The sequence below is a fragment of the Hyperoodon ampullatus genome (genome assembly GCF_949752795.1).
Source record: "Hyperoodon ampullatus genome assembly, chromosome: 7".
Classification (NCBI taxonomy): domain Eukaryota; kingdom Metazoa; phylum Chordata; class Mammalia; order Artiodactyla; family Ziphiidae; genus Hyperoodon; species Hyperoodon ampullatus.
Window position 1 is genome coordinate 90,424,775 of NC_136920.1, and position 16,689 is coordinate 90,441,463.

The 16,689-nt window shown below is 38.0% G+C and overlaps 1 protein-coding gene across 1 annotated transcript in view; it reads right to left on the reverse strand.

Annotated features, from left to right (window-relative positions):
• Positions 1-16,689, reverse strand: part of CCDC15 (coiled-coil domain containing 15) — a gene marked incomplete at its 5' end in the record, with an annotated part of 62,925 nt that overhangs the window by 40,656 nt on the left and 5,580 nt on the right. The window contains 9 exons of the mRNA XM_079708008.1: positions 1,336-1,458; positions 1,944-2,066; positions 2,375-2,449; positions 4,542-4,664; positions 4,900-5,022; positions 5,596-6,099; positions 6,357-6,479; positions 11,626-11,739; positions 16,016-16,207. Coding sequence (XP_079564134.1) covers positions 1,336-1,458; positions 1,944-2,066; positions 2,375-2,449; positions 4,542-4,664; positions 4,900-5,022; positions 5,596-6,099; positions 6,357-6,479; positions 11,626-11,739; positions 16,016-16,207 — 1,500 coding nt within the window. The remainder of the gene's footprint in view (positions 1-1,335; positions 1,459-1,943; positions 2,067-2,374; positions 2,450-4,541; positions 4,665-4,899; positions 5,023-5,595; positions 6,100-6,356; positions 6,480-11,625; positions 11,740-16,015; positions 16,208-16,689) is intronic.

The following is a 16,689-nucleotide window of genomic DNA, read 5'->3' on the forward strand; positions in this document are numbered from 1 at the left end:
TCACTTATTTGTCAGTCTCTCTTCTTTAGACTGTCTGAAATTTGAGTGCTATGTCTTGTTCACAGTTATATCTTTGATATTTAGAACCTAAACAATGGCTAACGTCAGACAGGTGCTCAATAAGTGTTTGATTGACTAATTCTTTCTAAACAAATTTAGCAAGAAACTAGCAGGTACCAGGCACCATGTTAAAGGCTGTCCACACTCCAGTAAACAAAACAAGTGTGGTGCCTCTCCTTATAAAGCTTATAGACTAGTGGAAGCCATGTAAATAAGTAAATAATTACAAACTGTCTTGTTTACGGAGAAGGAAACAAACAGAATGCAGGGACAGAGGAAAAACAGAGGAGGGGAGGCCTAATCTTGATCAGGTGGTCAGAGCAGCCTTTTCTAAAAAGGTGACATTTAAGCTGAAACGTGAAGGATGAGAAGGGACCAGCTTCGTGAAGAAAAAAAGAGAAGACTCTCCAAGCAGAGGGGGAAAAAAAGCGGAAGAGCTGAAGTAGAAAATGGCCTGGCATAGTTCAGGATATATAAACGGCGATGCAGAAGAAAACATGACAGCCTTCCCTTAGACCAATCTTAAGAGACCCAAACCAAAAATAACAGAGGAGCTGCAGTTTAGTCCTAAAAACCTCAGCCCAAATCCGTAATTCTGCCTTTATGCCTCCTTTTCTTTCTGCTCTCTTAAAACAGCCAAGAGGAAATTTCTCTTTATCTCTTTCATATATTCTAACAACACTGGTTGCCTGAAGGCTCTGTCTTTAAAATAACGTGAAACCACAAGTCAGAAATTATCCAGACAATGGTTAAAATTCTAGTGGGAATAAACTAGACTTCAGTTAAGTCATAGAAAAATCTTAGTAGGCCAGCGTACTGTGACATTTTCTTGAAAAACTACAGATCTTAAATCAATACACCAAAACTTAGGCAATATAACCCTAACAAGCTCCAGCCCAAATTCTAAATAGTTTCTTTCTTGGTGATCCTACCTTATGCTCTACCAGGTTACTGATGGAGATCTAGTCCTGGCTGTTGGTGAAAGATCCTCCTGATCCCTCCCCCCAGAAACCACTTATTTCTTTCCCTCTCACACCATAGAAGACAAGGGCCACCAGAAATACACCTTTAATAAAAGAAGATACATGTAAAAAATACAATTTTTCCAATAGGCAACAAGCGCTCCTGACAATACCCTAGGCTTCGGTGAGTAATCTTAGGTTTAACACACTATGAAATAAACCCATAATCTGCTTTTTGCTCAGCCTTACTGCTCCCAGCTCAGTAGGACCCACAACCCTAACTCCAGGGCTCATACTCTACAATCTGCTTTACCTGTCTGCTGCTGGGAGCCTCTCTCTGGCGCTTGGGTGGAAGATGCTGATGGCTGGCCGGAAGCAAACCTGCTTGCCATCTTTCAGCTGTTCCAGCAGATGGTTGCCGTATGGAGCTTAAGCTCTGAAAGATACAAATGCATTCACCAAATTGCGTGAGCAGTGACGTAATGGTAGTAAAAATACTTTAGGCTGCAGCGATACCCCTGATGTAATCTAAATAGGTCAGAATAGTCTAATATATTACGGCATAAAAGTAGACATTACACTTCTTGCCACTACGATGGATCTTAACTGTATCTGCGAAGCAATCCTAAGTTTCTCTATCCATAAAACAAGGATAATAATAGTATCCATCTCCCAGGGTAATTGTGAGAGTTAAATGAGACAATGGATACAAAGTTTTAGAACCATTCTGGCTATGGTAAATGCTTAATGAATTTAAGCTGTTAGTCTTAATAATATTAATAACATTTTGATAATATTAATAAGAGATAACACTATCATCATCATCGTTGTTGTTGGTAGCATAGCTCTGGCAAGTCTATACCAAACTCTAACTAACTGACTTTCTGCTGCTTACACTTTACTATACTCTCTCTGCTCTACCTGCTCTCTGGTGGAGCCTGGATCCTGAATTTCATGTAAAACATATTCATGGTGCTCCAGAAGTAACTCCTTTCTCCATCTCTCATCTGTCATATTATGTGAGGCCTGCCCATAGTTCCTGTGCTAAGAGAAAACAAACACTGAACATCAATTGTCCAAGCGGTAGCATCATGCCAGGGCAATAGTAAAAGCTTCAGTGAAGAGGCCAGAAGTAGTTTTAACAGGGCAGAATGGTCACAGAACAGGAGGACATTATATCTTTGCCCACTGTTATGGACCTTAACACTAAACCCCTGAAACAGTTACTACTTTGTCCTGTCAATCTTGAACCAAAACCTAAGGAATTTACTCTCTGTTACTTACTTCTCACTATATTCTGCTTTACTTACTCTCTGGGAGAGGCTAGGTCTTGAATACCAGGTGAAACATACCGATGGCACTCCAGAAGCAACTCGTCTTTCAGTCTCCCATTTCTCAAAAGATGAGGGCTGCCTGATACACTTGTTCTAAAGGAATAACAAAACACAAAACTAATTGTCTAAGCAAAAATTATAGATTAGTGACAATACTGTACACTTCAGTGACAACCCCGAAATAATGATACTAGGGGAGGGTAATATAACAATTAGAGGTGTGCATGTGTGTGCTTAATATAAAATTTCCAAACATACATAAAAGTGGGAAAAAAATTAGTATAATAAATCTCAAGATACCTATCACCCAGCACCAACAATTAGCAACATCATGTTTTTTGTTTTTGTTTTTTCTTTTAATTTTTATTGGAGTATGGTTGATTTTACAAGGTTGTATTAGTTTTAGGTGCACAGAAAAGTGAGTCAGTTATACATATATCCACTCTTTTTAGACTATTTTCCCATATAGACCATTACAGAATATTGAATAGAGTTCCCTGTGCTATACAGTAGGTCCTTATTAGTTATCTATTTTATATACAGTCGTGTGTATATGTCAATCCCAATCTCCCAATTTGTCCCTCCCAGCAACATCATGTTTTTTCATCCATCTCTTCTCCCACTTTCTTTCCTGGAATATTTTAACTTTTTTTTTCTTTTTTTTTTTGCGGTACGCAGGCTTCTCACTGTTGTGGCCTCTCCCGTTGTGGAGCACAGGCTCCAGACGCGCAGGCTCAGCGGCCATGGCTCACGGGACCAGCCGCTCTGCGGAATGTGGGATCTTCCCAGACCGGGGCACAAACCTGTGTCCCCTGCATCGGCAGGCAGACTCTCAACCACTGTGCCACCAGGGAAGCCCCTCCTGGAGTATTTTAAAGCAAATCCCAGATTATTCTGGCACTTTTTTTCTTTTTCATTTTTTGCACGGGGCAACTCTTTATTCAACAACACATTTGGAAGAAGATAAGGCAACAAGGCAATCTTTTTATCATGTTGCAGCATTTTCTCAGGTAAAGCCAGGAAAAAAGCTTGTGTCCTTTCCCAAAGTACTCCTACTCGATGTCCCCAATAACTCCATGCAGAAACACTAGAAGTGGTGAAGTCTAGGAAGTTTTGAGTGGCAAACAGCTTGTTTTTTCCTTCATCATAATTGGTTTGCAAATTTGATGTCTGGCTTTGGTGTACTGCTTCAGATGGCCAAGAGTAGAATTCCTTCAGTATGTATAAGACTAAATGTCAAAAGCCAAATTTGCTGAAGGACTTGAGTTTAAGAAGAACAATTTACGGATATCCAATCAACGTTATATAAAACCTATCTCTTATTTAACCCAAATGACAGAGGTATGCTTTCTCACCTGGGCTCTTTAGATCTGGCACATTCTGAAATAAATGAAGACATCATACTCTTAGCCTAACTCTAGAAGCTTTAATTCTATGTAGTCTACATACTAGCTAGCTTGGCAAGCTCCAGCCCAAATCTTAAGAAATTTCATCTGTTACTCTTTTAGAAAGTAGACAGCGCTCTCACTGTATTCTGCTCTACCTGCTCTCTAGGGGAGGCTTGGTCTTGCATTTTAGGTTTAACATACTGATGACACCCAGAGTCAATTCATCTCTCACTCCCTCTTCTCTCATAAAAGATGACAGTTGCTTCAGAAACATGTTCAAAAGAAACAACAAAAACAGAAAACAAGTCGTCTAACCAGGGCAACATGCTAATCTTAATACTCTAGGCTTCAGTGAGAACTCCAGGGAAATGGTACCAGATGAGGATATTCTGATACACTTTGGTTTGAACGAGGATGTTATACTTTTACCCCAACTCTATAGATCTTAATTTTTAATCCCCAAACATGTACAGAATAGTCTGACAAACCCCCCCCCAAATTTTAAGTAATTTAGGATCTGCTAATTCTTCCTATAATACTCACGTAAGGGCAGTATGCTTGTGGTAATAATGTGGGCTTCAGCAAAAGTTATAGCATAATCTTAGTAAATTAAAATAGTCTGATTCCACAATAAGAATATGAATGTGATTTATCATCCTTCTGAATGACAGAACTGATTTGACTGATACAGTTCACTGAACAAGGATCTGATTCTATATTTCACATTACCAGTTGTTGAAAATGTATAAAATCCAGTTACTTTATTTCCTATCTATCTCTTTCTGATTGTGCTCTACCTGATCTCTGATGAAGGCGTGGTCCTGAAGTTTAGGAGGCAGATACTGATAACCTGCCAGAGAAAAGTCTTCTCTCCCTTTCTCATTTGTCGTATCACAATATGACTCCTTGAAGCATACCTTCTAAAAGAGAAAAAAACATAAAGTGTAAATTGTTCAGTGGGAGTAACATGATAGCAATAATATTCTAGGCTTTATTGGGAGCCTTACAGTAATTTTTTCAATTCCAGATAATGTGAAACATTATGGAATAAAACAGACAACCATACTTTTTGAAATCTAGCTAAGAACAATCTTGGAAAGTTCCAAACTAAATCCAAACAATGCAGTTCCTGATGGTCTCCTTTTTCTTCTCTACCTTGCTGTTGATGAAGGCCTGATCTTGATGCCTGTGTAGAAGATCCTGATGGACATCCAGAGGAAACACCTCTCCCCCACTCCTACCTATCATAATTGATGCTGGCGGCTTCAAATTTGCTTTCTAAAAAAGAACAAATATAAAATAGCAATTGTTCAGTTAAGAAAGACAGGTTAATCAATAATACTTTAGGTTGCACTGAGAATTCAGGAGTTAACAGAGTTTAATTGAACATCTTATAGAATAAATTAACACACTGTACTCTATTCCCCATAAACCCAGCCACAACCCTAAGTAATTTACTTCCTGTTGATCCCTTTCTTCTTCCTCTTGGTCTACCTGATCTCTGGTGGAGGGCTGACCTTGGAACCTGGGTAAAAAATACTGTTGGACACTTGTGGGCCACTCTTTTTTCCCATCTTTCAGCTCTCAAAACAGATGATGGCTGCAAAAAATACTTTCCCTAATGAAGAAAATTTTTTAAAAAGCAAATTGTCCAGACAGGGGTAATCTGCTGCTGCTAATATTTTAACACTTAATAAGAACCCTGGACATTTATTTGATAAATCATTCAGTAAACTATTTTGTTCCAACTATAGCTCTCCAAATCAGCTGCAATATAGTCCTTGCAAATCCCACTACAAGCCTTAAAGAGCTTATTTCTTTTTGTTATATCTCCTTTCCACTCTATTTTACCTGATCTCTGGGTAGAAAATCCTGGTCCTGGCATTTGGGTTGAACACTGTGGTCTTTGAGAAGAACATGCTGGTCTGTGGGTAGAAAATCCTGGTCCTGGCATTTGGGTAGAACATTCTGGTTTTTGGGAAGAATATGCTGGTCTGTGGGTAGAAAAGCCTGGTTTTGGAGTAGAAAATCTTGGACGTCCAAAACAATATTCCCATCTTCTAGTTCAACACTCTGATCCTTCAGCATAACACTCTGAGTTCTGGTCTTAACAGCCTGGGCTTTGGGCTCAACAGCTTGGCCTTCCAGCTTGGTATCCTGGGTACTGAGCCTCAGCTCAACACTCTGGGCTTCCAGCTCAACACTGCAGACTCCTGTCAAATCACCCTGGGTTTGCAGCAGGTCACCTTGGGCTTCTGGAAGATAATCCTGGGCTTCTGGCAGAACATCCTGATGTAACTGCTTTACCTCTTCCTCTTCCATCACAGCAAATAATGGATTTTTGAATTGTACTTTCTAAAGGTGAACATAAACATCAAATATAGAATGCCAAGCAGCAGCAACACTGGGTTTTCTGCGAGATTCCTAAAATAATCTTAAAAGGATACGGTAGTCAAACAAATTACTAAAATAAAATGCAAAATTATGGTCTTTGCTCAACTCAGTAGAACCTAAATCTACAGTCCCAAACTAGTACAAGAATACTGGCATCTCTAGTCCAAATCATAATTACTTTAATTTCTATTATACTATCTCCTTTCACTCTGCTTTACCTGAACTGTGCTGAAAGGTATATCCTTGTCTTCAAAAAGGAGATCCTGCTGGTCCCCCCAAGACAAATTCTTCTTGCCTTTCTTATCTATCATAATAGATGAAGATTCCTCAGTGTCAGGTTCCTAAAGAACACACAAACAAAAATGGAAAAAAAAAAAACCAACCAAATGTATCTGTTACAGGTAGAAACAAGAATGCATGCAAAAGAATTAAGTTAGAACTCTTCCTCACACCATATATAAAAATTAACTCAAAATGGATTATAGACCTAAATATGAGAGATAAAATTATAAAATTCTTAGAAGACATAGGATTAAGCAATGGCTTAATAGATACTGCACCAAAAGCACAGCAGCGAAAGAAAAATAGATAAATTAGACTATACCAAAACTAAAAATTTTGTGCTGCAAATGATAGCATTAAGAAAGTGAAAAGACAACCCAGAGAATGGGAGAAAATACCTGCAATCAAGTATCTGATAAGGGACTTGTATTCAGAATATATAAAGGATTCTTATAACTTGATAATAAAAAGACAACTCAATTTAAAAATGGCACTACATTTGAATACAGATTTTCTCCACGAGAGATATATAAATGGGCAATACGCACATGAAAAGATATTCAAGATGATTATTCATCAGGAAAATACAAATCAAAAGTATGGAGAGATCCCACTTCACACCCACTAAGGTGGCTATAAAAAAGACGGGCAATAACTAGTTTTGAAGACCATGTGGAGAAATTGGAACCCTCATACATTGTTGATGGAAAACACCTTGGCAGGGGCTTCCCTGGTGGCACAGTGGATAAGAATCTGCCTGGCAATGCAGGGGACAGAGGTTCGATCCCTGATCTGGGAAGATCCCACATGCCGTGGAACAACTAAGCCCGTGCACCACAACTATTGAGCCTGTGCTCTAGAGCCCGCGAGCCACAACTACTGAAGCCCGCGTGCCTAGAGTCTGTGCTCCACAAAAGAGAAGCCATCGCAATGAGAAGCCTGCACACCGCAACAAAGAGTAGCCCCCGCTCACCGCAACTAGAGAAAAGCCCACGCACAGTGATGAAGATCCAACACAGCCAAAAATAAATTTTAAAATTAATTAATTTTTTAATTAAAAAAAAAACACCTTGGCAGTTCCTCAAAATATTAAACATAGAGATACATGACCCAGAAATTCCACAACCAGAGAAATGAATGTCCATACAAAAACATGTAAAAACTGCTTATAGCACAATTATTCATAAAAGCTAAGAAATGGAAACAACACAAATGTCTATCAACTGATGAACAGATATACTAAGTGTGACATACTGATGTACTGATACATGCTACAATGTGGATGAACTTTGAATACATTATGCAAAGTGAAAGAAGCCAGTCACAAAAGACCCCATATTATATTATTCCATTTATATGAAATGCCCAGAATAAGCAAATCTACAGAGACAGAAAGTAGTTTAATGGTTGCTTAGTACTGGGGGTAGGGACAGGGAGGGACTGGGGAGTGACAGTTAACAGGTACAGGGTTTCTTTCAGGGGTGAAGAAAATCTTCTAAATTGGATTGTGGTGACAGTTGCACAACCCTGTGAATATATCAAAAACCTCTGAACTGTACACTTTAAGTGGGTGAATTGTGTGGTATGTGAATTATAGCTTAATAAAACTGTTAGAAAAAAACAACTATTGGGCATTATAATCTTAATAGTTAAACCCATCCTTAATTAGCTGTGCATAGTTCTAACAAGGCATCTTTTTTCCTCTACTCTTTACATTTCTCTACCTGATCTTCCATAAGTTTCTGGTAATCTACAAGAGTTAAAACACCTAGGGCTCCCCTGGTGGTGCAGTGGTTGAGAGTCCACCTGCCGATGCAGGGGACGCGGGTTCGTGCCCTGGTCCGGGAAGACCCTGCATGCCGTGGAGTGGCTGGGCCCGTGAGCTATGGCCGCTGAGCCTGCGCGTCCGGAGCCTGTGCTCCGCAGCAGGAGAGGCCACAACAGTGAGAGGCCCGCGTACCGCAAAAAAAAAAAAAAAAAAAAAAAAAAGACCTTGATGGACCTCAAAGGGCATTTCTCCTCTTATCCCTATATTTATGCTGGTGAATGATGGTTTCCTACAAAGTGCTTTCTGAAAAAAAAGAAAAATTAATACAAATATAAATGGTCTAGAGAAAGCAATATGCTCATGACACTAAGCTGAGTTTTTGTGAAAGATCTGGAGCAATCCTAGCAGATTATGGTAGTCTAATACAGAATAGTGAGTTCTATTTCAAGTATACAAACAAGTCACTTACATATCAAACACATGGAAGTGAAATTCCTGGTAGGAGAATTTTTTTTTTAACATCTTTATTGGAGTATAATTGCTTTACATTGTTGTGTTAGTTTCTGCTATATAACAAAGTGAATCAGCTATACATATACATATATCCCCGTATCCACTCCCTCTTGCGTTTCCCTCCCGGCCTCCCTATCCCACCCCTCTAGGTGGTCACAAAGCACAGAGTTGATCCTGGTAGGAGAATATTTTAACTTTATAAATGATAATTTGCCCTTATCCTAGCCAGTAACAATTTCAGAAGGCTTATAATTTTCTCTTGGTGATCTAACAGTGGGCAAGGCAAATATATCTCTTCTACGTTTATCTTTAAATCTGGAACAACCAGATGTCAGTCAAAATAAGTCTAACAAGAAAATGAAACCAGAGTTCAACTGGGTTATAGATTGTTCTCCTTTCTGACTGACAGCTTCCTCCTTCACACAACAGTTTCCTCCTTCACACAACTGAATGGATAGAGAACTGTTCAGATTTGAGGGAAAGACTATGTACTTGATAAGAAAAATTTCACGAATTTCTTAGATCATTCTCAATTATATGGAGTAGATTTGTTTGTGATGTTTTACCTGAAAAACACACATGCAGGGGCTTCCCTGGTGGCGCAGTGGTTGAGAATCTGCCTGCTAATGCAGGGGACACGGGTTCGAGCCCTGGTCTGGGAGGATCCCACATGCCGCGGAGCAACTAGGCCCGTGAGCCACAACTACTGAGCCTGCGCGTCTGGAGCCTGTGCTCCGCAAAAAGAGAGGCCGCGATAGTGAGAGGCCCGCGCACCACGATGAAGAGTGGCCCCCGCTTGCCACAACTAGAGTAAGCCCTCGCACAGAAACGAAGACCCAACACAGCAAAAATAAATAAACTAATAAACTCCTACCCCAAACATCATCTTTAAAAAAAAAAAAAAAACACACACATGCATTCTTTGGAAGCAAGCAGCTAGCCTGAATTCACCATCAACATCATAATGAATTACACTTAAATGGCACCTTTGACGTATCAAACTGGTTTACACAACGATGTTATCTCAGACTTAATCCTCCTCCCTTCTACTGGAGAATTATTTCAGTCAGGGCTAGGAACAGTACTCTTTCTGGGAAAAACATCAGTTGAAAGATTTGAACATGCTCCACACAATGTGAAGTATCAGTCTCTAGGCTCTGATAACCCTTTTTTTTTTTTCTGGTTTAAATAAAATGTGTCCAATCATCTCCTTTGAGCAGTACCGGGAAGTCAGTCTTATGGACCAAACTATAGTACTGCCAAATCTGTGGTAGAGGTATGAAAATTGTCAAGAAACTAAGTCAAGAATTTAGTTTCAAAAGAGTCTTAAGTCACAACAAGGCAATCCTAGAAAAAGGTAACCATACTTAATGCATCTAAGATGGAATGCCATATGTAGGCACACCCATGCCCACTTGTTTTTTATATTTAACTATAAATTTCTTAATTATCACTGAAGAGAAAGGTATTATAGCTTAGTATTCTACCAACTGCAAACATATAAGAGACAAATGTCTTTGATGCTGGTACAGAGATACTTAAGGAAAAAATACAAAAATAAAATATAAACATATATGTAATCTAGGAAAATGTAAAAAAATACCAATTAGGAAGCAAAACTGAGAAAGAACTAAGCAAGAGACAGAGTTCTTAATGGTACCAAAAAAAAAAAAAAGAGTAAAAAAAGACTAATTAATGATCCATTTTACTGATGCTGCCTATCAAAACTTGAAATTAATGCTAAAATTAAGTAAACACAGGAAAATACATGGGTTTAACATCCAAATTTGTGAACATGGAAATAAGGAGGCACCAAAACAATGTAATTTTACAAGCATAGCTTTAAATATTCTTTTAAGTCTAACTCCATATTTAGGTTCCAATTATTCACTCTAAAGTTATTCTATATTTTGAATCAAAAGAATTTCTTTCTTTTAAAAAAATAATGGTATCGACTTCTTCCTGATTAAAAAATAAAATATATACATTATGGAAAATTTCTACAGTAAAGAAAACCAAGAGAAAAAAATAAAAGTCACCTGTAATAACACTATCCAGAAATAATCAGTATTAACCTCTTGGTCCATTTCTTTCCAGGCCTTTGTCTGTGCTCATAGCATTCTCTCCCCATCTCGATATTTTGCTTTATTTTTTTCATACCACTTATCATTTGAAATTATATTTTGTATTTATTTGCTTATTTATTATATGCTTCCCTACTAACACAGGAGCTCCTTGTCTACCTTTTCACCACTGTTAAGTCCTGCTTCTAGAACAATGCCTGGCAATAGTAGACATTCCATAAATATTTATGGAATGAATTTTTTAAATTGAGCTTATATTGTATCTAATTTTATATCTTACTTTTTCCACTTAACTTTATATCACAGACACTTTCCCTAGTCTTCAGATAACCTTTGAAAGCATGATATTTTTGATAATAGCTATAAATGAATATATCATAACTTTTTTTTTTAATACTCTTTTATTTTTAATTTATTAATTTATTTTTTGGCTGTGTTGGGTCTTCGTTTCTGTGCGAGGGCTTTCTCCAGTTGCGGGGAGCGGGGGCCACTCTTCATCGCGGTGCGCGGGCCTCTCACTGTCGCGGCCTCTCCCGTTGCGGAGCACAGGCTCCAGACACGCAAGCTCAGTGGTTGTGGCTCACAGGCCCAGCCGCTCCGCGGCATGTGGGATCCTCCCAGACCAGGGCTCGAACCTGAGTCCCGTGCATTGGCAGGCAGATTCCCAACCGCTGCGCCACCAGGGAAGCCCTATCATAACTTTTATACCGCTCCCTACTATTGGATAATTAAGGTTATTTCCAATTATTTTTCAGGTCTAAATAATGTAGAGATGTAAATTAATCTTTATCCTATTTTTTATCTGTATTTTTAGAAACAGCTCATTAGAATTTAATTTACCTCTTGGGTGGGCAAGTTTTTCTTTCGATCATCTGGAAACACCGATGCATTTTTTTTATTCACAGTTTTAAATGATGCCAGCCGGTGACGTGCTTCTTTCATGGTTTGACTAAGCTGCCAAAGAAAGGGGAAAAAAAGAAAACAAAAACAGGCTAAAGTCTTAATACCAAATTCACTAAGTGTTCCAACAGGAAAACAGGCCCCTATTATTAAAAAAATGCCAGACCTAAGACAAGAGGATTACTTGGAAAGGAGATTTTCTGATCTGCTGATAAGTGTATTTACAACATTATTTTCATTATCTTAAGAGACTGTATTTCATAACTTGATTTAAGTGCTGTTACTCAAATCGTTTTTTAATAATGTATGCTTTATATTAAGTACGTACACAAAAATATTAGAACCTAAAAGGCTGAATTTGGAAATTATTATTATTATTATTATTTTGCAGTATGCGGGCCTCTCACTGTTGTGGCCTCTCCCATTGCGGAGCACAGGCTCCGGATGTGCAGGCTCAGCGGCCCAGCTGCTCCGCGGCATGTGGGATCTTCCCGGACCGGGGCACGAACCTGTGTCCCCTGCATCAGCAGGCAGACTCTCAACCACTGCGCCACCAGGGAAGCCCAACCTTTCATCAAATCAACCCAAAGATCCTTTCAATGACCTGCCATGAGGACTGTAGTAGGCTGAATAATGGCCACCCGAAGATATCAGGTCTTAATCCCTGAAATGTTACTTTATAAGGAGAAAGGGCCTTTGCACGTATGATTAAGTTAAGGATCTTGAGATGAGGAGATAATCCTGGATTATCCAGACGGGCACTAAATGCCATCACAAGTGTTTTTATAAGAGAGGTAGAGGAAGATCAAACATATGGAAGAAGTGATGTGAAGATGGAGGCAGAGATGGGTCTGATGTGGTCACAAGCAAAGGAATGCCAGCAGACACCAAAAGCTTCAAGAGTCAAGGAACAAATTCTCTCTAGAATCTGCAGACACCTGGATTTTGACTCAGTGGAACTGATTTTGGACTTCTGGCCTCCACAACTGTGAGAGAATAAGTTTCTGTCATTTTAAGCCACTAAGTTTGGGGTAATTCGTTACAGCAGCCACAGGAAACTAATACAAAGATATATATGCATTTGTATGTGTACATATATACATACATATTTACATATGTAAGTTTAAACACATATATATGTTGTATTTGTAACTACTCAAAACATAAAATTTGACCAGAAGTCTTGTCTTTTCTTTTTCTTTTTGGGGGGCCGCGCCACGTGGCTTGCGGGATAGTTCCCCGACCAGGGATTGAACCCAGGGCCACGTCACCAAGTCCTAACCACTGGACTGCCAGGGAACTCCCCCAAAAGTCTTTTCTGTACTAGAAGCTTAGACACAATTTTCATTCCTTTGTAGCTGTTGTTATCAACAAAGACTGGCACTGAATCGCTAACCAAGACTTAAAAATTCCCTGATGGAAATAAATTATTATAGAATTACATAGAAAACCCAGCTATCAATAAGCAAAGGTAGTCCTGACCAATAAAATTAAAATGTACTATATAAACAAATTTTGAGATTTAAATAAACAAATTTTGAGACTTAAATCTTAAAATCTAAAGCAAACACTGACCATACATTAAAATGTAAAACTTCAAACAAATATGTAGGATGAAATTTGACAAATATAGATATCTACTGTGACACTGTTCCCCACTCATTGTTTATATTTTCTTCAGTTCTTTTTAATTTATTCAATTAAGAATTTATATGGAACTATATAAATGAAACAATGTGGTAATAACATGTAGGTCATGGGAAAAGACTGTAGATGAGATCTAACATTTATAGAATTTCACCTATTGTACTGCCATGGAGGCCTAATACCAATGTATTTAAATGTATGTTAATGCCATAAAAATCTACCCAAAGTTGAATTCTATCCAAGTACAATATAGTTTATTTGCAAAAGATAACATACTGATTTTTCAGTGTGTTAGACTTTTCTACAGCCACAAAAATACCATACACCTAAAAACTCACATGAGGCCCTTAGCATAGCCTATGAACCCCAATGTAGTGCATCAATTTACCTTTAAGTAGGCATACCAAGCTAGAGGCTGGCCAGTAACCTAGACCTAATGCAAAAAGGCAGATAGGCCAATAAAGATTCCTTACCTTACATAATGAACAAGGAAGTGTTCAGAGAAAAAGTCAGAGACAGGAGCTGGACCTAAAAGATCCTAAGCTGGAGAGAAGAGGCTAAAGGAGCCTCAGGTATGCCAAAGTTTTGGAGCTGTGATGATGAAAATACCAGTCAGTAGTAGAAAAATAAGTAAAGAAGAGAGAACACATGTAGAGACAGTATGACCAACTCTCCGTTTGCCTGAAACTGTCCCAAAGGAGTTAGTGCTTGAGCTCTGCCTCATTGTCTAGTTCTTAGCGACATCTAGTGGATAGAAACTGCAACAAAAACAGTAAGATTAAAAAAAATTGACCATCTATTGTCATGGTGTTGTATGGGCAAAAGTTTACAGGCTTAAAGTAGTTTAAGTCACTGAACATTCCTCAGTAGTGCATCTTCTTTTAAGAAGAAAACTGCGTTGGGAATTCCCTGGCGGTCCAGTGGTTAGTACTCTGCACTTGTACGGCTGGGGCACGGGTTCGATCCCTGGTTGGGGAAACTAAGATCCCACATGCCACAAGGCACAGCCCAAAAAAAAAAAAAAGAAAAGAAAAAAATGATATAAAAACTTTTTAGATTTGGGGAACATTTAAGGCTTTTCATAACCTGATTTTTTCCTACCCATCTAACCTCATTTTCTGTTGCTTTACCCTGTACACTATCAATTAGAAAGGTTCCATCACTTATTAGCAAATATATTGGGTTGGCCAGAAAGTTTGTTCAGGTTTTTGTAAGCTGTTACAGAAAAACCTGAACGAACTTTCTGGCCAACCCAATACTAAGCTCATTACATATTCTAGACTTTTTACTATTCCTCCCATCTCAAAATTCTTTTGAATTTACCAATTAAATTCAGTTTATCAATTCAGAATACACAGCTCAATTCCACCTCTTCCAGGAATTCTTCCCAAACTATTTCCTCGGAATTAAAAAGTTTTTGAATTTCCACTGCACAAATTTATCAACAATGCAGCAAATATCTCCATATTATTATCTAATAGATTGGGGGTCTACCAGCTTTGTATCTCTACTTGGAAATATAAACCCATGAAAGGTCCTATTTCACATATTAGTATCCCTACAATGTTTAACAAACACAGTATATTCACATATCTGTGGACTGATGTGTCCTATTCATGTATCATACAAATGAAGTAAAATCCTCACTACAATGGAATTTATAGCTACCAGTAGCAAGAAAGCAAGGACTGTTATTCTGTCTCAGTCAATGTTCTATCCTTTGCAATTTCTGCAGTGCCTGGCTCAATAAATATTTGCTCAGTAAACTGTTCATAAACTTAAAAACAAAAATGATTATAAAAATGATCACTACAAACCAAATAATGACAAGAAAAAGTCATAGTTTGGGTAGAGAGAAAAATCTTTTTAATAAGTATTTCAACATAACATGTGATTATAAAGCTTTCCCTATTTATACTAACAGCATAATCAGATTTGCTTCATACTTATCACGAAGTATGTCAGCAATCACACAACTTTTATTTTCACATAATCATAATTTTCCACATTTTTGTTCTCCTCTCACTAACCCTAGGATTACATTTTAAAATGATACGATGAAGGATTATACCCACAGAAGAGTTGAAGAATATGATCAACTGGACAAAAGCCTGGGTACATTATGCAGGGTGGAGGGGGCTACTGATTAGATGGCATCAAGTGATTTGAGTGGATAAATCTACTCATGGTGGTTAATTTTTAAATATTCGTTATATAAAGTGAGTCACTAAAAAGTTACATTAAAAAATTCTGAATATGTTAATTTAGAGTTTACTATGGTATTACTTGACTTATAGATCAATTTATTGTGATAATCAGATTGAGGGACAGAAAAAAGAAACAAAAATAATCTTTTGTCCATATGCCACAAACTGAGAGTAACTTATCCATAACACAATTTCAGTATAATTGAAAAATCTACATTCTTTGACCTAAAGCTCTTTCTAATAAGTTTTGAACTCTAACACTTTGGCACCTTTCTTTAGATTATTCTTAAGTGTCTGGCCAATAAATATAAATTTAAAATATATATAAAAATAAACATCACCCACTATTCCCCACTTTACAAAGGTAAAAAAAAGAGGAGGTGATAAAAAGCGAAGTTGAATGTGACACTTCCTAATCTCTACATCATAGCCTAAAAAAAAACCAGAGACATAAAATAAAATGAATATGTACTTACAGCCTGGGCTTGTTGTTGGAATAGTTCATTTTGATTCTCTCTATCTTCTATTCCATCCTCAAGCTTCTGGGAAGGAGGTAACCTAGCACTTCCAATAGCAGCATTCAAATGGTTTGGAAAAACACTCGTTCTTTTAAGAGTTAAGTATGCCGGATCCAAAGAGTGCATGGCTATAGAGCCTTCTTTTTCTGCCTACACAAAGGAAGAAAGAGTGAGCTTCCCCCAGTCAAGTGCAATCAAATAATGTCTACCAGCAGCCCAAAAGCTTTAAAACCGGGGTTGGGGGGAAGGAGGGGAAAACTTCAGCTGGCAAAGAAACTAACATTTACCAGGCGCCTACTATGTGCTAATATTTTACGTTATCTAATTCTCAAAACAACACTGGGAAACAAGTATCATATCCCCATTTCACATATAAAGAAACTACAGTCGAGAGAATTTAAGTAATTAGCCCAAGGTCACAAAGCTAGTAGGCAGCAAAGCCAGAATTCAAACCCCAACCCCAAACTCTGACATTGTTTATAACTATTTGGTGAAAGAAAAAGAGGGAGTCAGAACAACACAGCAAACAGAAACAACAGTTTCTCTATATACAATCTACTGCCCTCACTAGTAAATCAGATTATGCGAAGCCTGGAATCAAAAGAAAGTGATTCTGTCATTGCCTAATAGCA